We start from the raw sequence: 15,694 nt of genomic DNA on the forward strand, positions 1-15,694 counted from the left end.
AAACATAATAATATAGACGGCCGAGATGATTACGATTGAATTTTATATCAACGGATCGAGCGCGATGGAATCGTATCGTCTAATTATTTGCATGATTACAGTTATCTTGTTTGGAATAGTTCAAGGTTTAGTAAGCTTATACGATATATACTTTGCAAAATACTATCCCTGCTCATTAGTAAATTGATGGTCTATCAGGCCACAAGCATTTTAGATGCAGGTGGTTGTGTTCCTCAAGAGCATTCTTCTAATAGCCTCGAGGCCGTTCCATATTCTTAAGAGACGTCGAAAAAAATGCAACAGGAGTTTGCGTTGACCATATCAGATCACGAACTGACATCAGCCGTGACAAATTTTTTTTCGTAGCACAATGATGATGCACCCAAACTCTCTCTCTACATAGAAAACCCCTAGAAAAAAATACCCCTTGCAAAGTAATAGCTCCTCTCCAAGGAATGATGCAAATTTAGTATAGTTCCCGAACAGCAGTATAAATTTGGGGTTATGTGTCAGTCTGAATGAGCGTGTTGCAGGGCTGGGCCAGCGGGATGACTACAACGTGCTGGACTTAGTAATTTTATATCCCGCACCCTTTCACTTTCTTCATTATCCCCCCCACATAACCCACACAACCCACCTTCCTTCTTCATCAACCTCACTGCTTCTGACTCGAACTCGCATCATCATCAATTCATCAATTCAGCCTCAGAAGCGCTCTTAACGGCATCCCTTACTCTCGGCATCTTATAAATTCCGGGGTCCCGGACCTTTTTCTCCCTGTCCTTTGCTTCGAAACTACCTAACTTCATCGATTCGTGTAACGTCTTACAACAGCTAGCTGAGCTCCATACCTGCGAATAATTTTTTTTGACTTTGCAACTACAGCCGATTCATTTAGCAACGGCAATTCTTCCTCAACCAATAATTTTTCCTACAGCATCATAGAATCTACCGGCACAATGGCAGACCAAACAATTTCTGACAACCCAGAGCCAAGAGGCGAACGAGTTGAACGTGGTACTCGTGGAGATCGAGGAGGTAGAGGTGGTCGAGGGAGAGCTGGAAACCGACGCGGCCGAGGAGGCAACGAAGGTGCAAATCCAGGATCGGAACAAAGAACTGAGCGAAACAACCGAGGCGGAAGAGGTCGAGGTGGTCGAGGTGGACAATCTAGAGGAGATCGAGGGAATCACCAACCAACATCGTCACATATGGACACAACTAACAACACCACGGACACTCCCGATGCCCCCGCCGAGCAGGTTTCAACTGGTATCGTTGCGAACGATGAGAAGGAGCCTCCATCGCCCACGGGCACTGACAATGAAGAAATTTGCTTCATTTGTGCTAATCCTATCCAGTACCACTCAATCGCTCCTTGCAACCATATGACCTGTCACATCTGTTCGTTACGAATGCGAGCTCTATACAAGACCAAACAGTGTCCACACTGCAGAGTAAGTGCCCTAACCCCCCCCGGCATTCTAGAACCTACTAACGTAGCTATCGAAACAGACGAATTCAGACTACGTTATCTTCACGACCAATGACACAAAATCCTTCGAAGAATACTCGCCTAGCGATATAGCCGCAACTGATGAAACATTGGGCATCAAGTACGAAGGAAAGCAAATTCGAGCGGACACTCTCGTTTTGCTCCGATACAACTGCCCGGAACCGAACTGCGATGTTGCTTGTCTCGGCTGGCCAGACCTTCACCGACACGTCCGTAATACCCACAAATTGGTTCTTTGCGACCTATGCACCCGATTCAAGAAGGTATTCACACACGAACACACACTATTTACATACCCTGAACTCCGGAAACACGAGCGATACGGTGACGATGTACCTGGTACCGAGGACCAGAGTGGTTTTAAAGGACATCCAGAGTGTGGGTTTTGTCACAAACGATTTTATGGCGACGACGAACTCTATAATCACTGCAAAGAAGCCCATGAACGGTGTTTCATTTGCGATAGAGAGAGTGGGGGAAGACCCAACTACTTTCTCAATTGGGAGGCGTTGGAGGAACACTTTAAACAGGACCACTATAGGTGTACAGACGCCGAATGTTTGGAGAAGAAGTTCATTGTCTTTGCGAGTGAAATGGACCTAAAGGCCCACGTTGTAGAAGAACATCCACAGGGATTGTCGAAAGGAGCTTTGAAAGATATGAGAAAGGTTGACATGTCAGCCTTTGGCAATACACACACCCATGGCGGAGGGTCGACGAGCAGAGGAAGAGGTGGAAGGATGCAGAGAGACTATAGGCGAGACCCACAGGCCCCGGAACCGCCTCCTCCGGATGGACCCATGAGAAGGGACGAAATTGCCTACCACCGAACTCTGGCGGTTCAGACGGCGCAGAACACCGTCCCGCCCAGGATGTTTGGCGGGCAATTGACAAGACCACCCCAGCCTATTCCTGCTCCGGCCCCGGCTCCTGCTGCAAGGCCGACACAGGCTGGGCCTCCGCCAGTCAGTCAGCCGGTTCGGGCAGCTGCCCGACAGGAGGAGGCCTTCCCACCTTTGGGTGCGTTGAACACCTCATCTCCACCAACCCAGGCGCTGAATCGGCCGGCTCCCACCCGATCGGCTCCGGTCACACAAACTGCACAATCATCCGTCCCGGCGAATGTTCCGACTTCGACTGCTCAAAAACATGAGCAAGTCGTCGGCCGCGCCACGCGCCTCCTTAACGGCGACTCCTCCAAACTCGAAACCTTTAAGAAGTATATATCATCGTACAATTCCGAGAAAATGTCTGCCCGTGACCTAATCGAGGCATTTTGGGTCCTATTCAACGTTCAAGTGGCTGCGGATCTAGCGACACTGCTTCGAGAACTGAGCGAGCTATTCGAGAAGGAAGAGAAACGACGGAAGTTACTTGAGGCCTGGCACGAATGGAAGAGTGTCAATGAAGATTACCCGCCTATGCCGGGTAGCAGCAGTGGCGCTACAGCCGCTGGTGCGGGTGGTGCCCGCGTCCTGAAGCTCAAGAGCGCGACAAACAGGAACCTCAGAGCCGGCGCTAGCCCTTGGAGTGCTGTTACTAGCAACACTATCGAACGTGGCGGTGGTAGCTTGGCGGATATTAACGGAGGAGGGAGAATTGTTCCTGGAGCGGCCGTTACGGTCGCTGGAAAGGGTAAAGCACCTGTTACTAGCGGAAGTTCGCCGTGGGCTAGTGCGGTCAGGAATACGGGTTCTGTACCTTCCCGAGGGGTGGCAGCTGCCGGAAGAGGAAGAGCGGCGGTGGCCAGTTCGGCAGAATTTCCGAGTCTCCCGAAGGCCCCGCCAAAGTATGCCCCCGTTCCGAGGAAGAATGAAGGTAAGGCGCCAGCCAGCGTTTGGAGCGCCTCAAACGCTGCCGGTGCCGGACCAAGTGGTAGCGGAAGTGGTGAGGGTGGGCCCTCAGATCTAATGATCATGGGGGTCAAGGGGAAGGGCAAAAAGAAGCAGCAGATTATCAGCTGGGGCTAAGGGAGCACTACTTTCCTTGTTTTTACAATGATTTGTTTGGAGTTTATGGCGGGCGAGGCTGGTGTTATGAGATATATAAAAGCGTACGAGAGTGGGGATATTATAATAACTCGATGATGTTTATCGTTATCCTGGATACCTAGTGGGTGTCTCTGTATTTTTAGGGGTAACGAATGAATGAAGCATATCGTATGTCTGATAACATTAGCACTGTAATCTCTTGTAGATCCAATATAATGTGTAGAAAATCCTCACAAGCGCCAGCACCCTCACGCACGAATAGTAGCTTTCTCGTAGTAGGAGTAGAAGTTTGACCTAGCTTACCTCAGAGGCTGGCGGATCAATACACTCAGAGCGCGAGACCGTTAGAACCTTAATCTCCAACCTCAAAATTTGCGCGGCTTTTGAGCTTCAAAAATGGTCATATGGCATCCTGACTAGGCCGTACATTTTATCTAGACGTCATGATACAGATACTTAAGCCGGGGGGATGGAATCTTATCTTGAGGTATTGAGAGAGAAGCTGTGATGCTATGTTTGGTGTTGTAAATTATAAAACCGGTCTAAACCACTTTAGGTAATTCAGCCTTGGCGTAGATTTCCCAAACGAGGCATCTAACCGACAAGAAATTCCAATACAAGACCCTTCTTGCGCTTGAAGTCTTCGCAGTTCACCTGCAATTCCAAGTCCGACCACGATATCTATATCCCTCGATAGAATCCCTCCCTTCACTTACCATCCACGATGCCAAAACCATACTCCAAACCCGCTGCCCCATCCCTAGCCTCTAAAAAACGAAAACGCGGCGGTAACAACGAAAAAGACAATCGAATCGAAGAAATCACATTCGATCGCAGCGCAAGACAAGAATACCTTACGGGCTTTCACAAAAGAAAAGTTGCGCGTATAAAAGCTGCTCAAGAGGAAGCGGAGAAGAGGGGCAGGGAGGAGAGGATTGAGCAGAGGAGGAAGGTAAGCACTTGGACCTTATCCGGTTTAAATTGAACAGGGCACTGATGGGGTTCGAATTGATTATAGTTACGAGAAGCGAGGAAGGAGGAGTTAAGACTACACGTTGAAGCTGTGAACCAGAGTTTGGGATTGGATAGAAGTGATGGAAGTGAAGAAGAAGAGGAAGAAGAGACAGGGTCCGATAACGACGGTGAAGGCGCCGCGGAGACAGGGAACGGTATAAACGAGGAATCGGAGTTTGTAGACGAGGAGAAATTTACTACGGTTACGGTCACAACTATGGATGACGATGATGAGGAAGAGGAAGGGGAAGAGGATGAAGAGGAAGGACCAGCTGGAGACGAGAAGGATACTGCAGATACGAATAAACCGAAGGAAAAGCCGAGGGATAAGAAAGAAAAGGAGAAGAAACCGAAACAGAAGAAGAAGAAGTTTAGATATTTGTCTAAAGCCGAGAGGAAGGAGGATAGGATGAGGGATAAAGTTAGGAGGAATAGGAAGAAGAGTGAGAGAACGGGAAAGTAAAACGAAGGTTTACAAGGTCTAATCAACAGGTAATTACAACATGATGGGTTCGAGTTTGTAAGATACAGGAAAGAGAAGTTTGTACATTTGAAGACAAAAAGCATCGAGATACCCCAAATTTATGACGAGCAGAAGAAGTATTATAGAGAAAATGCACTATGATACAAATGAAAATGTGATTAGAAAATTAATGAGAACTCGAAAAACTCCGGCTATTAGTTTAGATGATTGAAAATGGCAAAAAGTATGTGCAAGAAAACTCCCAAGATGGTTTATCAAACTAGCTCCTTTGTTCAAAACGGCCAACCGGTCGTCAGTCGTTCCATCATGGATCGATGGAACTTGATATATCGTAAATTAATCGGAATCACTTTTATATGGATACTCTCCGAGTAGAATGTCCCCACCCAATCTGGTTTCTGTTCTTGTCCATTCGGTCTCGACACGGAAAAAGATCCATAGCCAACGACGGAAAATTTCTAGGAACTGGAGGACGAAGATGCCAAGTTCAAGGTCGCCGTATCGATCAAGATGGGGAGACAGTTTAAGAGACCATGTTAACCTAAAATTACGTTAATAAGGTATCTACAAAACTGCAGGGCAGCTCCTTGACATACCTCAATAGACCGTCTAGAAAGATAGCGGCGTAATAGACGCCGGGAACAGGGAATATCATCACCTGGCGAAGTCCAAAAGGATGCTCAGGGTTTGACCGGGCTGCTGAGAAAAGAGACAAATCCCAATCCCTGGCAACATCCCAGTAAAACGAAAAACCGGAGTTTACGAGAACAGACAGCAGCCAAAATCTGTATAACGCAACCTCCCCAGTCAGGCCTTGACTACCAACATCTTTCTGCAATGCGCTGAAGAGGATAACCGGGAATGCACTCGCGTACTTCATAGCGTTGTACATGTGCGGTTTTCGTTCTGATGCAGGGCGGCCGATGTTCCTGCTGTATTCGATGAGGCACTGCCGAAGTCGGATGGCAGATGGGATAGCGATAATTATTGGTAGCATATAGGTTCCACCGCATTGGCGTTCCGGGATGGATGTTGAGGAGATGCCTGTGAAGAACATGCAGCTGCATATCCACAGATCTCCGAGAACTTTGGCGTATGATGTTAGAACGTCGGCAAGTAGGAGGTCGGAGAAACGTTGCTCGCGGTCAATATAGCCGAATGCGATACGACGGAGGTTCCTATATTACAAATTGCGTTAGAATGAGAAGCCAGGCATTGGAAATTGCAGCGATGTCGTACTTGAGGAGCCGGTATCTACCATCTCTGTGCAGAATATTAAACGGTAGAACGAAGGTTATCATAATTCCGAGTAACAGCAACCCCGGAAGCATCTCTAATTTCCTAACCGATTCTGTATCGAACGATGTATAGCGCCAGAAAATCATAAGATTCACCACCAGCATGGTACTGAGTATGGATGCTACTCGGTATACCGACTTATGCATGGGTATATCTGGTGCTCCCCGGGTATATTTGATCAAGCCGGCCACGTCTATCCGGAGACTATATAGATATTGTACATTGAGTCCCCACGCCCATACACCTGGCGAAAGAATATTAGCATTTCTGGTCCGTATCGCAACATTGAGAGAGTTCGAATATACCGGCGATGATGAGGATGAGGACCCGGTATGGTAGAGGTAACCACAGTAGAAGCTTCCCATCTTGGAGCTCGACTTCGGCGAATTCATCTCCCATTTTTTAGCCTGGTCCTTGGATTCGGAACTTCCATCAAGTCTGGAACTGTTGTAGTTGTCGTCCGACAGGTCCCTTGTGTACACCGTATCCTTGTATTTATTCGCCAGATTGGATTCCCGTGGTACGCCCGCGGTCCGCGGAATTGTATGCCAGTGAGAGATGGAATGGCCAGCTAATGCCCAGAGTTTTTCGAATTTTCGATGCTAGGAATTGGTTTCAAACAACTTGTGATTTGAGATTGTATGGTCGTGTGCCTGGCCCTGCCTCCGCCAATAGTGATTACGTGGGCCGATTCGCAAGCTGTAACTTCGCCTTGAGATCAAACAAAACTGCCGGGAGGCCCAAAAGTCGGTAAATAGGGTCGCTACGGTCGTTAATCTCTAATAGAAGAACGAGGTCTCAAGATTGAAGTAGCAAATAGCTAAGGACACTCGCGCAAGGGGTATAAAATCTCCGGTGTTCGGTGTCGAATTGTGTCCGGGGTTAGGTTAACAAGGGGACACGCTTGGCGGCGACGTCTCCCTTGTTGTGTGGCTGGCCGCATCGACATCATCGCAAAACACGAACCTCGATTGCCCGGCTCTACCTATTCCCGCGACTTTCGACATTATATATCATCAAGAGAACCGGGATACAATAGGAAGGATAGATCATAGAAAGGGGGAATTGCTGCTGAGACGACAATATGAGGACGGGGTTTTATATGACCGCGGCACTGGCACCGCTGGTTTCCGCCTTTGCCAATACATCACCATTGTTTCTTTATTCTACGGATAAGTAAGAAGCTTCCGGTTTTATATTTTTGCTAGAATATAGGCGCTGATTGTTATTATATAGCTTGCCGCATAGTATTCAGAAGAACGGGCTTCAGAGTTATGGCACCGGCGAACAGTTTCTCGAAGCCGTCAAGAAAACCGTCTCACAATGCACTTCCGACGCATACATCTTGGTTCTACAGCCGGGGATACACGAGAGCGACTTCAAGGACCCTGGGAGTGCACCTCAAATTCGAAAGTTTTCGGAGACAAATAGATTTTTGGGAGTGATGGATGCTGTTGGGACGGTGGATCTGAATATAGTTGAGGATTATGTCAAGAGCAGGTGTCAGGCACACTCTGTGACTGTGGATGCTAGTAGTACGCAATGAAGTCGACTGAGAGGTCTTTTGGTGGGACGATGTGCTAACGTATTGAATATAGCGAGTTCGTTCAACAGCTTCGATGAGAACGCCACGGCACAGGTTATCAAGCTAGATTTCCCGGTTCTACCACTACATGGAGAGGCACGAAAGAACGGTCACAGCCAAAATGGTATATTTCCCGGTGGTGACTACGATATTGAATAAGTAGGGCTAACTGATATCGGTGGCAGATAACTTCCTTACCGCCCTAATATCCATGATGCCTAGCGCAAAATACACAGTCGTCTACGTTTCGACACCGCTTGGAGATCCCAGGCTCTTCGTCCAGGAGAAGAAACCCGAGCCGCAGGAACATGAGCACCAAAGTTTTATTGAACATCAGAGTCTCTTGGCCCGAGATGTCAAAGCAGAAGACAGTGATAAGGAAGAGGAGAGCGTCGGAGGATTGTTGTCAAACTATCAGTTCCTCACACCAGGTTTGAGTTAAAATTTACCTTAAATTGGTTTAATCTAGCAGCTAATGATCTTTACAGCACTTTTGTGGGGGATACTACTTAGCTTGTTCGTCTTTTATGTCGCTAGCAAGGGAGTCAGCCTCTTGAGCTCCATTCAGGTATCATATGCCTGTAAGTTCTCCCGGCGTTCAATTTCTTATGGGAACATGGCTAATTATTTCACTAGCTTTCGAGAAAGAGGCTGTTGTCCAAGACCCGAAGAAGCACAGATAGTTCCTTCCCTCCATCGAATGCTATTCCTTTTACGATATTCGACATTGTACTTTTTTTTCTTTTGGTGATTCTTTGGGCAGAATTAGCATTGCGGGTCTTGATTCTAGAGCAGAGAGGCAGCTTCGGAGTGTATACTATAATCACAGAGTTTCCTATCTCATATTATATCTTACCATCCACGTTCTTAATACCTGGGATCTTATAGGCCGGGGTGCGATGATCGAATCAGTGGCAGACCGCTCTTGGTGTTCCCATCCGAGAAATGACGTGAAGGGTGTATAAAGAAGGGCTAGAGAGACCCATTCTTGCATATGACGGGCGTCGACTTGAGCGCCATGCATGCGCCGTCGGAATCGGGTGGGTATAACACTATATTAGCTATTATAGAACCAATCCTTCCTATTGAAACCCTTTAATTAAATATCCCATCCCACCGGCGACTAAACTGTCTTTTCCTACGGAAGTCGCAAATCAATTCGGCACAAGCTAGTCTTGTACTAGCCCTCAAGGTCTGGGGTTTCATTGGCAACGCATTTGCACTGCAAACTGGCGGACAAGCTTACCCCAAACAACTAAGCCAGCCTCAGTTTCGGGACTTCATAATCCCACCCCAGATATTGAGATATTACAACCACCCGCCGCTTACGTAGCGATATAATTTCCCTACTCGCCAGGGGGACCAGCCTCGCTAGCCTCAAGTTCACAGTCTTAAACTATGACACATTGTATTACTATCGTTCCATCTTTATCCTTATTCTATTACCCCGCCATATCACGTCCGACGTGTAGACGGCTGGGCTCGTATCCGTAACTATAATAGCTCTATTCAGCTCGGTTTCAGCTCGGAACTTCGTCGCCAGCTATGGACAACAATCAAAGATTCAGCGACCGGCCTACGTCGCTGCCGCCGCCGTTCCCTGGTCACAACCGAATGAGTCTACCGGTATCCTTGCATTCAACCAAATTAGTTGTCAGACCGCTCCCGACGCTACCGGTTGGTGTGTAGTCCTGCTTGTCTTCTGATTTTAGTACAGAATTACAGGTTCGCTAATCTGTGTAACTGTTAGAAATTATCGCTACAATCCTCGATTATGTATCGGTATCGACGCTCATGCGGTGCGCCCGCGCATCGAAGAAACTCAAGGAGATGGCTTATGATGACAGCCGGTGGGTCAACAAGCTCGTCGCCATGGGCGTTTGGAATGAAGGGGAAGCAAGAAGACGATTTGAAGACGCTTTGAAGAAGAAAAGGCTGGCACAGGCGAAATTTGCTGAAGAGGAGAGACGGAGAAGAGCTGCTTCTATTGGTGCTTCTGCTGAACCAAGGAAAAGCATTGGCATGGGGGATACTTTGTTCGATGTGAATGAACATGAAGCAAAAGCCAATGGAAGTGCTGGCCCTGTGGCAAAATTGGCACAGGACGTGGAGTTGATGAATTTGAACACTCAGCCGGATACTCCAGCGCCAGTTAGAGAGAAACCCAAGCTTGTGGGCGTCGATACTTCGGATCCGACATTGACTGTCTTATCGGACGTTCGTTCTGCAAGAGGGTTTGCGAGGCAGGAGTATGGAAGGGTCTACGCCGCACTTTGGCCCTACTATATCGACCTTGTGAGTGCGAGAAACCATGCAGATCCAGTGGTTTTCAGACGATACCGGAATCCTGAAGATCAAGCTGTTATGTTAAGACAGCTTGGAGTGTTCAGTGAGAGTGATAGTTCACTAGGGTGGAGTGAGAGGTCGTCAAGATTGAACAGTATGTCGAGTATTTTCGAGAACGCGGTTCTACGGGAATTTGAAGGGTACGTTTAATACAGACTTGCCTACGATTGGAACGGATTTTTAACTCGAAATAGAGGCTACGAAGAATCCGATTATGATGGACGAATGAAGCGATATGCGAATGTCCTGATTTTGCTCAATGGGGGGCAGGGAGCTATAGACTTGTTTGTGGCTAAACATTATCTCATGTTTGAGCGGGAGCGGCTTGGAAACCCAATGGACTGTTTCACGTAAGAGTCCCCGAAACCATATGCCCTTTAGGGAAGTAGCTCTAACCAGAGATGCAGAAATCTTCATTCAGCAGATCTCTCTATGGAGCCCGCCAGACAATTCTTCACACAGCTTAGCGAAGCCGTTAATGAACAATCTTCGATAATTGATCGAATATTCCCACCTGATGTTGATGTGATGATACCGTTCTTAGAGCGTATTGGAGAGGATGTTATTGGTGAATACATCAGCCCTCTGCTGGAAGAGTCACACGATCGAGATATCGAGTCCTACCTTAAATGCGTCGCCGATATCTACTTCAGCGTGGTCCAGTTCTCGAAATCGATCCATCCGGCCAAAGGATCTGAAAAGAATTTTACGGAAGAGATCACAAAAATTGTTGTTAGGATATTCGAACCTCATTATGATACTTATTTGCAGGAGGAGCTTGATCATTTCAGGCGCTTGTGTGAGGAAGAAGTTGAGTCTTGGGAGAAGAAGGTACGATGGTTCCTGGAAGTCACTGGCGAGAAGGACAGCTAACTCTCCTAATAGATTACGGATGAATACACGGCCACTGAATCATTCTATCTCAGCAATATCAATCGACAGGCTGATAAGATTGACTTTCTTGCATCTTTCAAGAAGGTTATCTTGATGCCTGTTAATGCGATTCCATTACCTCCTATGAAGCCAATTAACCTTGCATTCCCCCTTCCTCTCCCAATGAACCCATTCATGCGACCTAAACCGGTAGTCACGGCTCCTCCATCTATAACAGATGTACCGACTGATAACCCATATGAAATAACCCCGGACGTGACGGATACTCAGGTTAATGGAAACGCAGCGCCCCCGACACCAGTATCTGATGGCCAAGTTACTCCGCAACCGCAAACCGCTCCGACGACTGAACTTGCTGCTAAGGCTGCTATTCTCAACACTCGTATGGAGGGTATCCGAACATTATTTAGCATCGAGCTCGCTCTCGACCTTGTGCACAAGGCTAAAGCTGCTCTGGAACGTGCTGGCTGCTTTGTGGGGTTCAAGGGACGAATTGGCGAAGAAGCGTAAGAACCTTTCAAGAATGTCCTATTGCTTGAAAGGGGTTTGCTGACACGATTTTCGGTGGTTACTAGTAAGGAACAATGCGAACAAATATTCATTGTTTTGATCAATATCTTGGGTCAACGCCATGTCAAATCCGGATTTGATAAGGCTGTTACTCATCTTTCGCAATACAATCCACGTGAGCTTTCTACAGCTGAAGAAGATGAGCATGTGATTGTAAAACCGCTCGTGCAGTTCATGGAACTCGTCAACGTTGGAGATTTGATCCAACAGATGTTGGATGTGTTCTATGAGCAAGAATTGGTTGCCCATAAGCTTACGGATAAGAATGATTTCTTGAATCCGGCGATCAAAGAAAAGAAGCGATTTGAGCAAATGTTAGACGAGAGGGTTGCAGCCGGGCTAAATACCGGTATTGATGTAAGTTTCCTCGGCATCTCTAGTTTCGGGCAATGGGGCTGACAGTGTTCCAGGTCTTGATCAAGGAGGTCGATTACGTCTTTGCGAAGACCCAAAAACCGACAGATTACAATCCCGGTATCGTTGGGGGTCAGGATTTCCCGACAGATCTTGGTCCTAGCGAAGCGGCACGCAAAGTAGTTGCCCTAGTTGCTTCCCACACAAAGCTCCTCGTTGGTAGCACGGATAAGAATGTCCTTGATGTGTTTAACCAAGAGGTCGGGATGAGATTATGGTCTTCGATTTGCAAGCATCTCAAAATCCAACGGATCAGCATTGATGGTGCTATCGTTCTAATAAGGTTAGCTCTTCTGCCGAACTTTCTTTAATGGCTATTCTAATTCTGTAACTAGTGACATCAATCACTACACCCAGTTCATCGTCAAGCTTCGCAACTCCGGCTTAACACAATACTACAACGCCTTGCGCGAGCTGGTGCAAATTTATCTTATCGACCCGCAGCATGCTAAGCAAATGGCGGCAGTTATTGCAGACGGAACACGGTTCAAAGGAATATTCACTGTGGAAGAAGTATATGAATTTGTCACTAGGCGGAGCGATTGGTATCAGATCAAGAAGGACGTTGAAAAGGCTATGTACGGGTTTGGGTGTTCGGTTATGTAAATTCATTAGGCTTGGCTTGCCATGCTATATTTTTTAAATTTGAAGACCCTAGACCAGGTCCGAGTACGAGACAAAAAGAGCCATCCTTTATAAAAGCCTACATCGATCTATATTTTTATTCGGGAAGAAATATGTTAACTCCTAATTTCGGCGTATAGCTGAATGGCGAATATGAGTTTGTGAAGTTTTCTATGTACAAAATATCCTTCGTCTGTTGCGCCTTTGATATAGTCACTTTATATATCCACAATGCGGATATTATTTTTGTCTCGTACCCAGACCTGGTTGATATTATTTCTCGGGGCCGGCTTTTTTGTTCTTATTCGGTCCCTTCTTGTGGTCCTTCACTTCTCCTTTTCGTGAAGGTGCAGGGGTTTTCGACTCCCGCCAATTGTCTGATACTGTGTCGATGGTTATGTAATCTCTATCTTCCCCCTCTCGAGGTCTCGTTTCCTCCTTCGCTTCCTTAAACGTTTTTAGGGGAGGATATCCGAACCCGAGCTCTTGTACTTTTGCGCCGATTTCTTCCCCTGTGAATCTATGCATTAATTTGAGGATTTTGGAGGGCTCATTTTCGTTTTCTATGTGTAACTGTTTCCATTTTTATCATTCGAGGTTAGTTGATCATGATATCATTCGGCACTAGAGACGAGGGTTCCTATAGACCTTCATCAATTCGACTGCATCGATTCTGGGAAACTTACAACAGGAACGTCGAAAACCTACGCAAACATCCAATTAGTAAATAAACTATGTATTAATTTATTTTATAAATTTAGTTTAAGATTGAACGATTTTTAAAAAATTCTTACGTAAGCGTCATGCCATTTTTCGTTCCCAGGCTCGAAAATATCGATCGTTTTGTATTGCGCTTTGTTACCGGTTTCCGAGAGTCTCCAGCCTACCGCGTTTATGGCTGCTGTCTGGCAGAGGCTGCAATCCTTCTTAGTGAAGAAAGTTAGACGGAGTAGGTTCCAAGGAATTCTGGGAGCCATTTTTTTAAGGATGCGGATGGAGATGTCATGTCTCGCGCGGTTCTATCGCGAGAACTTCGAGCTAACTAGCCGAGTCGTTGTTAGACTTGGGTCACGTGATATAGACGGTCGTAACGATAATGGAAGAAACTTAATCGAACCATTGTATTAAAGATTGACTTCTCTTGGCCTACCAACAATTAATACAGCTTCGGGCTGGCAATGGGAACTAATATAATCCTCGAAACCCTTGAAACAGAAGGCCTACGTAACTAGGCTAGGCTCCGTTAAATCTAAAGAAATACACTCTATTTATGAATGCTAGCAGGGACGAGCTAATTAAGTTATATAACCATATGCAAATATTGGAAGAAAGTTAAACTGCCATACTTTGATTCCGTTGGCGATAGGAATCACTGAAAATCAGTACTTTTGGCAACATTTCTTCAATGTATAGGATTAATATATACACAGAAGCCTTCCTACTTCCGGTCCGTGGGTCTATATCCCATTTAATACTCTCTCCGTGTAGTAAGAAACTTCTTGGACGACTTTTCCAGTCTCTCTGCATATCCAAGTACTTCCGCTACTCCTCCTCTACCAGCCCTGTGTTCCTCTGAATTATTAAATCTAAGAAATTCTCGGGGCAATAGTACATGTCGCAATCCGTGTTGAACTTCCTGAGAGTCCGTACTGCCAATTCTCCCAACATGAATACGAAATTCCCAGGATCAGCTTGATTTGCCTCCGGATCGTTGTTAGACCACCAGGTTGAAGCTTCACCATGATACTTCCTCTCCATGTGGCGGGCATACATTGTTAATTCTTCGACTTTTGTAAGTGGACGTTTAGCAAACTGTCGCCACCAAGCTACTGAAACCTTTTGTGTTATAAACAATTTTTGACATTTGGTGGAGGGGTAATAAAGAATGATGGATGGAATATCATGAAGGAGAGTTCTAGGCTGTTGAGCTTTTCTAGATTGGTAATTGCATCTTGGAGTTGAGATAGCTGAGGTTGGAGTTGGTGAATCGGGCATGGACTGTCTCGGAGATACCTCTTCCCTTGAAGGTGGAGCTCTTTGAGGGAGATAGCCCCAGTTAACAATTCCTTTAGAACCATTATCTATTTGACCGCTGTAGCGACAGTAAGAGGTTCCGATTCATCGGTTGCGATACCGATATCTAGGCGTGTAAGACATTCCAAAGCGAATAGGTCAAATGGAAACGTGGAGGCATAGGCGTTTTGAACTGCTATGATTGAAGGCTTTTGCAACTTCAATTCTGAATAGTTCTTGAGGATTTTCAGGAAGTGGATTATGCGGTCACCACCCTTTTCTACAGTTTTCAAATTCGTCGTTAGTAAATATAATTTAACAGAAAGAGAGGAAAGCTGACTGTGAGATCTATGCGAAATCCCTAACCTCCAGGGGTTAATGCTACCTACCACATTTCTCCCAATTTAATTTTACTTTTAGAAGTTCCATTTTCTTAGTAACAATTTGGTCGTAGATAGCCTCCAGCAGCCCGGTTTTAACCCAAGGGCTATACGCCTGGAAATCATTAGATCCAAATTTTAGATCTCTGATATAACGGAATCCCATGGCGTCAGCTCCCACTTGCTCGGTGATTTCCGCCGACTTGAATACTCTCTTTATTGGAAGGGTTATATTGGTAGTCTCACGTATATCCCGACAATGGATGTTCGAGTCAATTGTGCGCCATAGGTGTGGGTATGTATTATGATATAAGTGCTTGCAGACTCGAAGGAGGCGGCTCGGTCGTTTAAGCTAAGGTATCCGACAATGTCGGAGAAGAGTTCTTGAGGAAGACTTATGATGGAAGCAGACGGGGCTGATTCAGTGACTGGTTCCATTTTTGCAGAGGAGGCCGGGAGGCAGTGGCTCGAAAACTAAAGGATTATTGGGAACAATTTAATTGAGGGTTAGAGTTGCTTGTGCTGCTCGTTTGGCTGGGGGTACTGGTGTACGCGAGTCGGCCG

General features: G+C 46.4%; 7 protein-coding genes across 7 annotated transcripts; 4 read left to right on the forward strand and 3 right to left on the reverse strand.

Annotated features, from left to right (window-relative positions):
- Positions 1–959: 959 nt before the first annotated feature.
- On the forward strand, positions 960–3,486 carry DFL_008945 (uncharacterized protein; the record flags this gene model as incomplete). Its single annotated transcript, XM_067638755.1, has 2 exons — positions 960–1,457; positions 1,516–3,486. The coding sequence occupies 2 exons, from the start codon at positions 960–962 to the stop codon at positions 3,484–3,486; spliced, it is 2,469 nt and encodes an 822-aa protein (XP_067486612.1).
- Positions 3,487–4,231: 745 nt separating this feature from the next.
- Positions 4,232–4,984, forward strand: DFL_008946 (uncharacterized protein; the record flags this gene model as incomplete). The annotated part of the gene is made up of 2 exons (XM_067638756.1): positions 4,232–4,459; positions 4,526–4,984. 2 exons carry the CDS (start codon positions 4,232–4,234, stop codon positions 4,982–4,984), a joined length of 687 nt encoding a protein of 228 aa, XP_067486613.1.
- A 357-nt stretch (positions 4,985–5,341) lies between these two features.
- DFL_008947 (uncharacterized protein) lies at positions 5,342–6,703 on the reverse strand (the record flags this gene model as incomplete). The annotated part of the gene is made up of 4 exons (XM_067638757.1): positions 5,342–5,546; positions 5,602–6,183; positions 6,245–6,548; positions 6,610–6,703. 4 exons carry the CDS (start codon positions 6,701–6,703, stop codon positions 5,342–5,344), a joined length of 1,185 nt encoding a protein of 394 aa, XP_067486614.1.
- Positions 6,704–7,388: 685 nt separating this feature from the next.
- DFL_008948 (uncharacterized protein) lies at positions 7,389–8,572 on the forward strand (the record flags this gene model as incomplete). Its single annotated transcript, XM_067638758.1, has 6 exons — positions 7,389–7,480; positions 7,541–7,839; positions 7,903–8,013; positions 8,075–8,320; positions 8,378–8,470; positions 8,526–8,572. 6 exons carry the CDS (start codon positions 7,389–7,391, stop codon positions 8,570–8,572), a joined length of 888 nt encoding a protein of 295 aa, XP_067486615.1.
- An 862-nt stretch (positions 8,573–9,434) lies between these two features.
- On the forward strand, positions 9,435–12,719 carry DFL_008949 (uncharacterized protein; the record flags this gene model as incomplete). The annotated part of the gene is made up of 8 exons (XM_067638759.1): positions 9,435–9,570; positions 9,640–10,375; positions 10,430–10,585; positions 10,643–11,066; positions 11,121–11,635; positions 11,705–12,056; positions 12,110–12,396; positions 12,449–12,719. The coding sequence occupies 8 exons, from the start codon at positions 9,435–9,437 to the stop codon at positions 12,717–12,719; spliced, it is 2,877 nt and encodes a 958-aa protein (XP_067486616.1).
- Positions 12,720–13,010: 291 nt separating this feature from the next.
- Positions 13,011–13,714, reverse strand: DFL_008950 (uncharacterized protein; the record flags this gene model as incomplete). Its single annotated transcript, XM_067638761.1, has 3 exons — positions 13,011–13,310; positions 13,424–13,441; positions 13,532–13,714. The coding sequence occupies 3 exons, from the start codon at positions 13,712–13,714 to the stop codon at positions 13,011–13,013; spliced, it is 501 nt and encodes a 166-aa protein (XP_067486617.1).
- Positions 13,715–14,818: 1,104 nt separating this feature from the next.
- DFL_008951 (uncharacterized protein) lies at positions 14,819–15,296 on the reverse strand (the record flags this gene model as incomplete). Its single annotated transcript, XM_067638762.1, has 2 exons — positions 14,819–15,030; positions 15,140–15,296. 2 exons carry the CDS (start codon positions 15,294–15,296, stop codon positions 14,819–14,821), a joined length of 369 nt encoding a protein of 122 aa, XP_067486618.1.
- Between the last annotated feature and the right edge of the window lie 398 nt (positions 15,297–15,694).

Source organism: Arthrobotrys flagrans (assembly GCF_004000055.1).
Source record: "Arthrobotrys flagrans strain CBS H-5679 chromosome Unknown unitig_1, whole genome shotgun sequence".
Lineage (NCBI taxonomy): Eukaryota > Fungi > Ascomycota > Orbiliomycetes > Orbiliales > Orbiliaceae > Arthrobotrys > Arthrobotrys flagrans.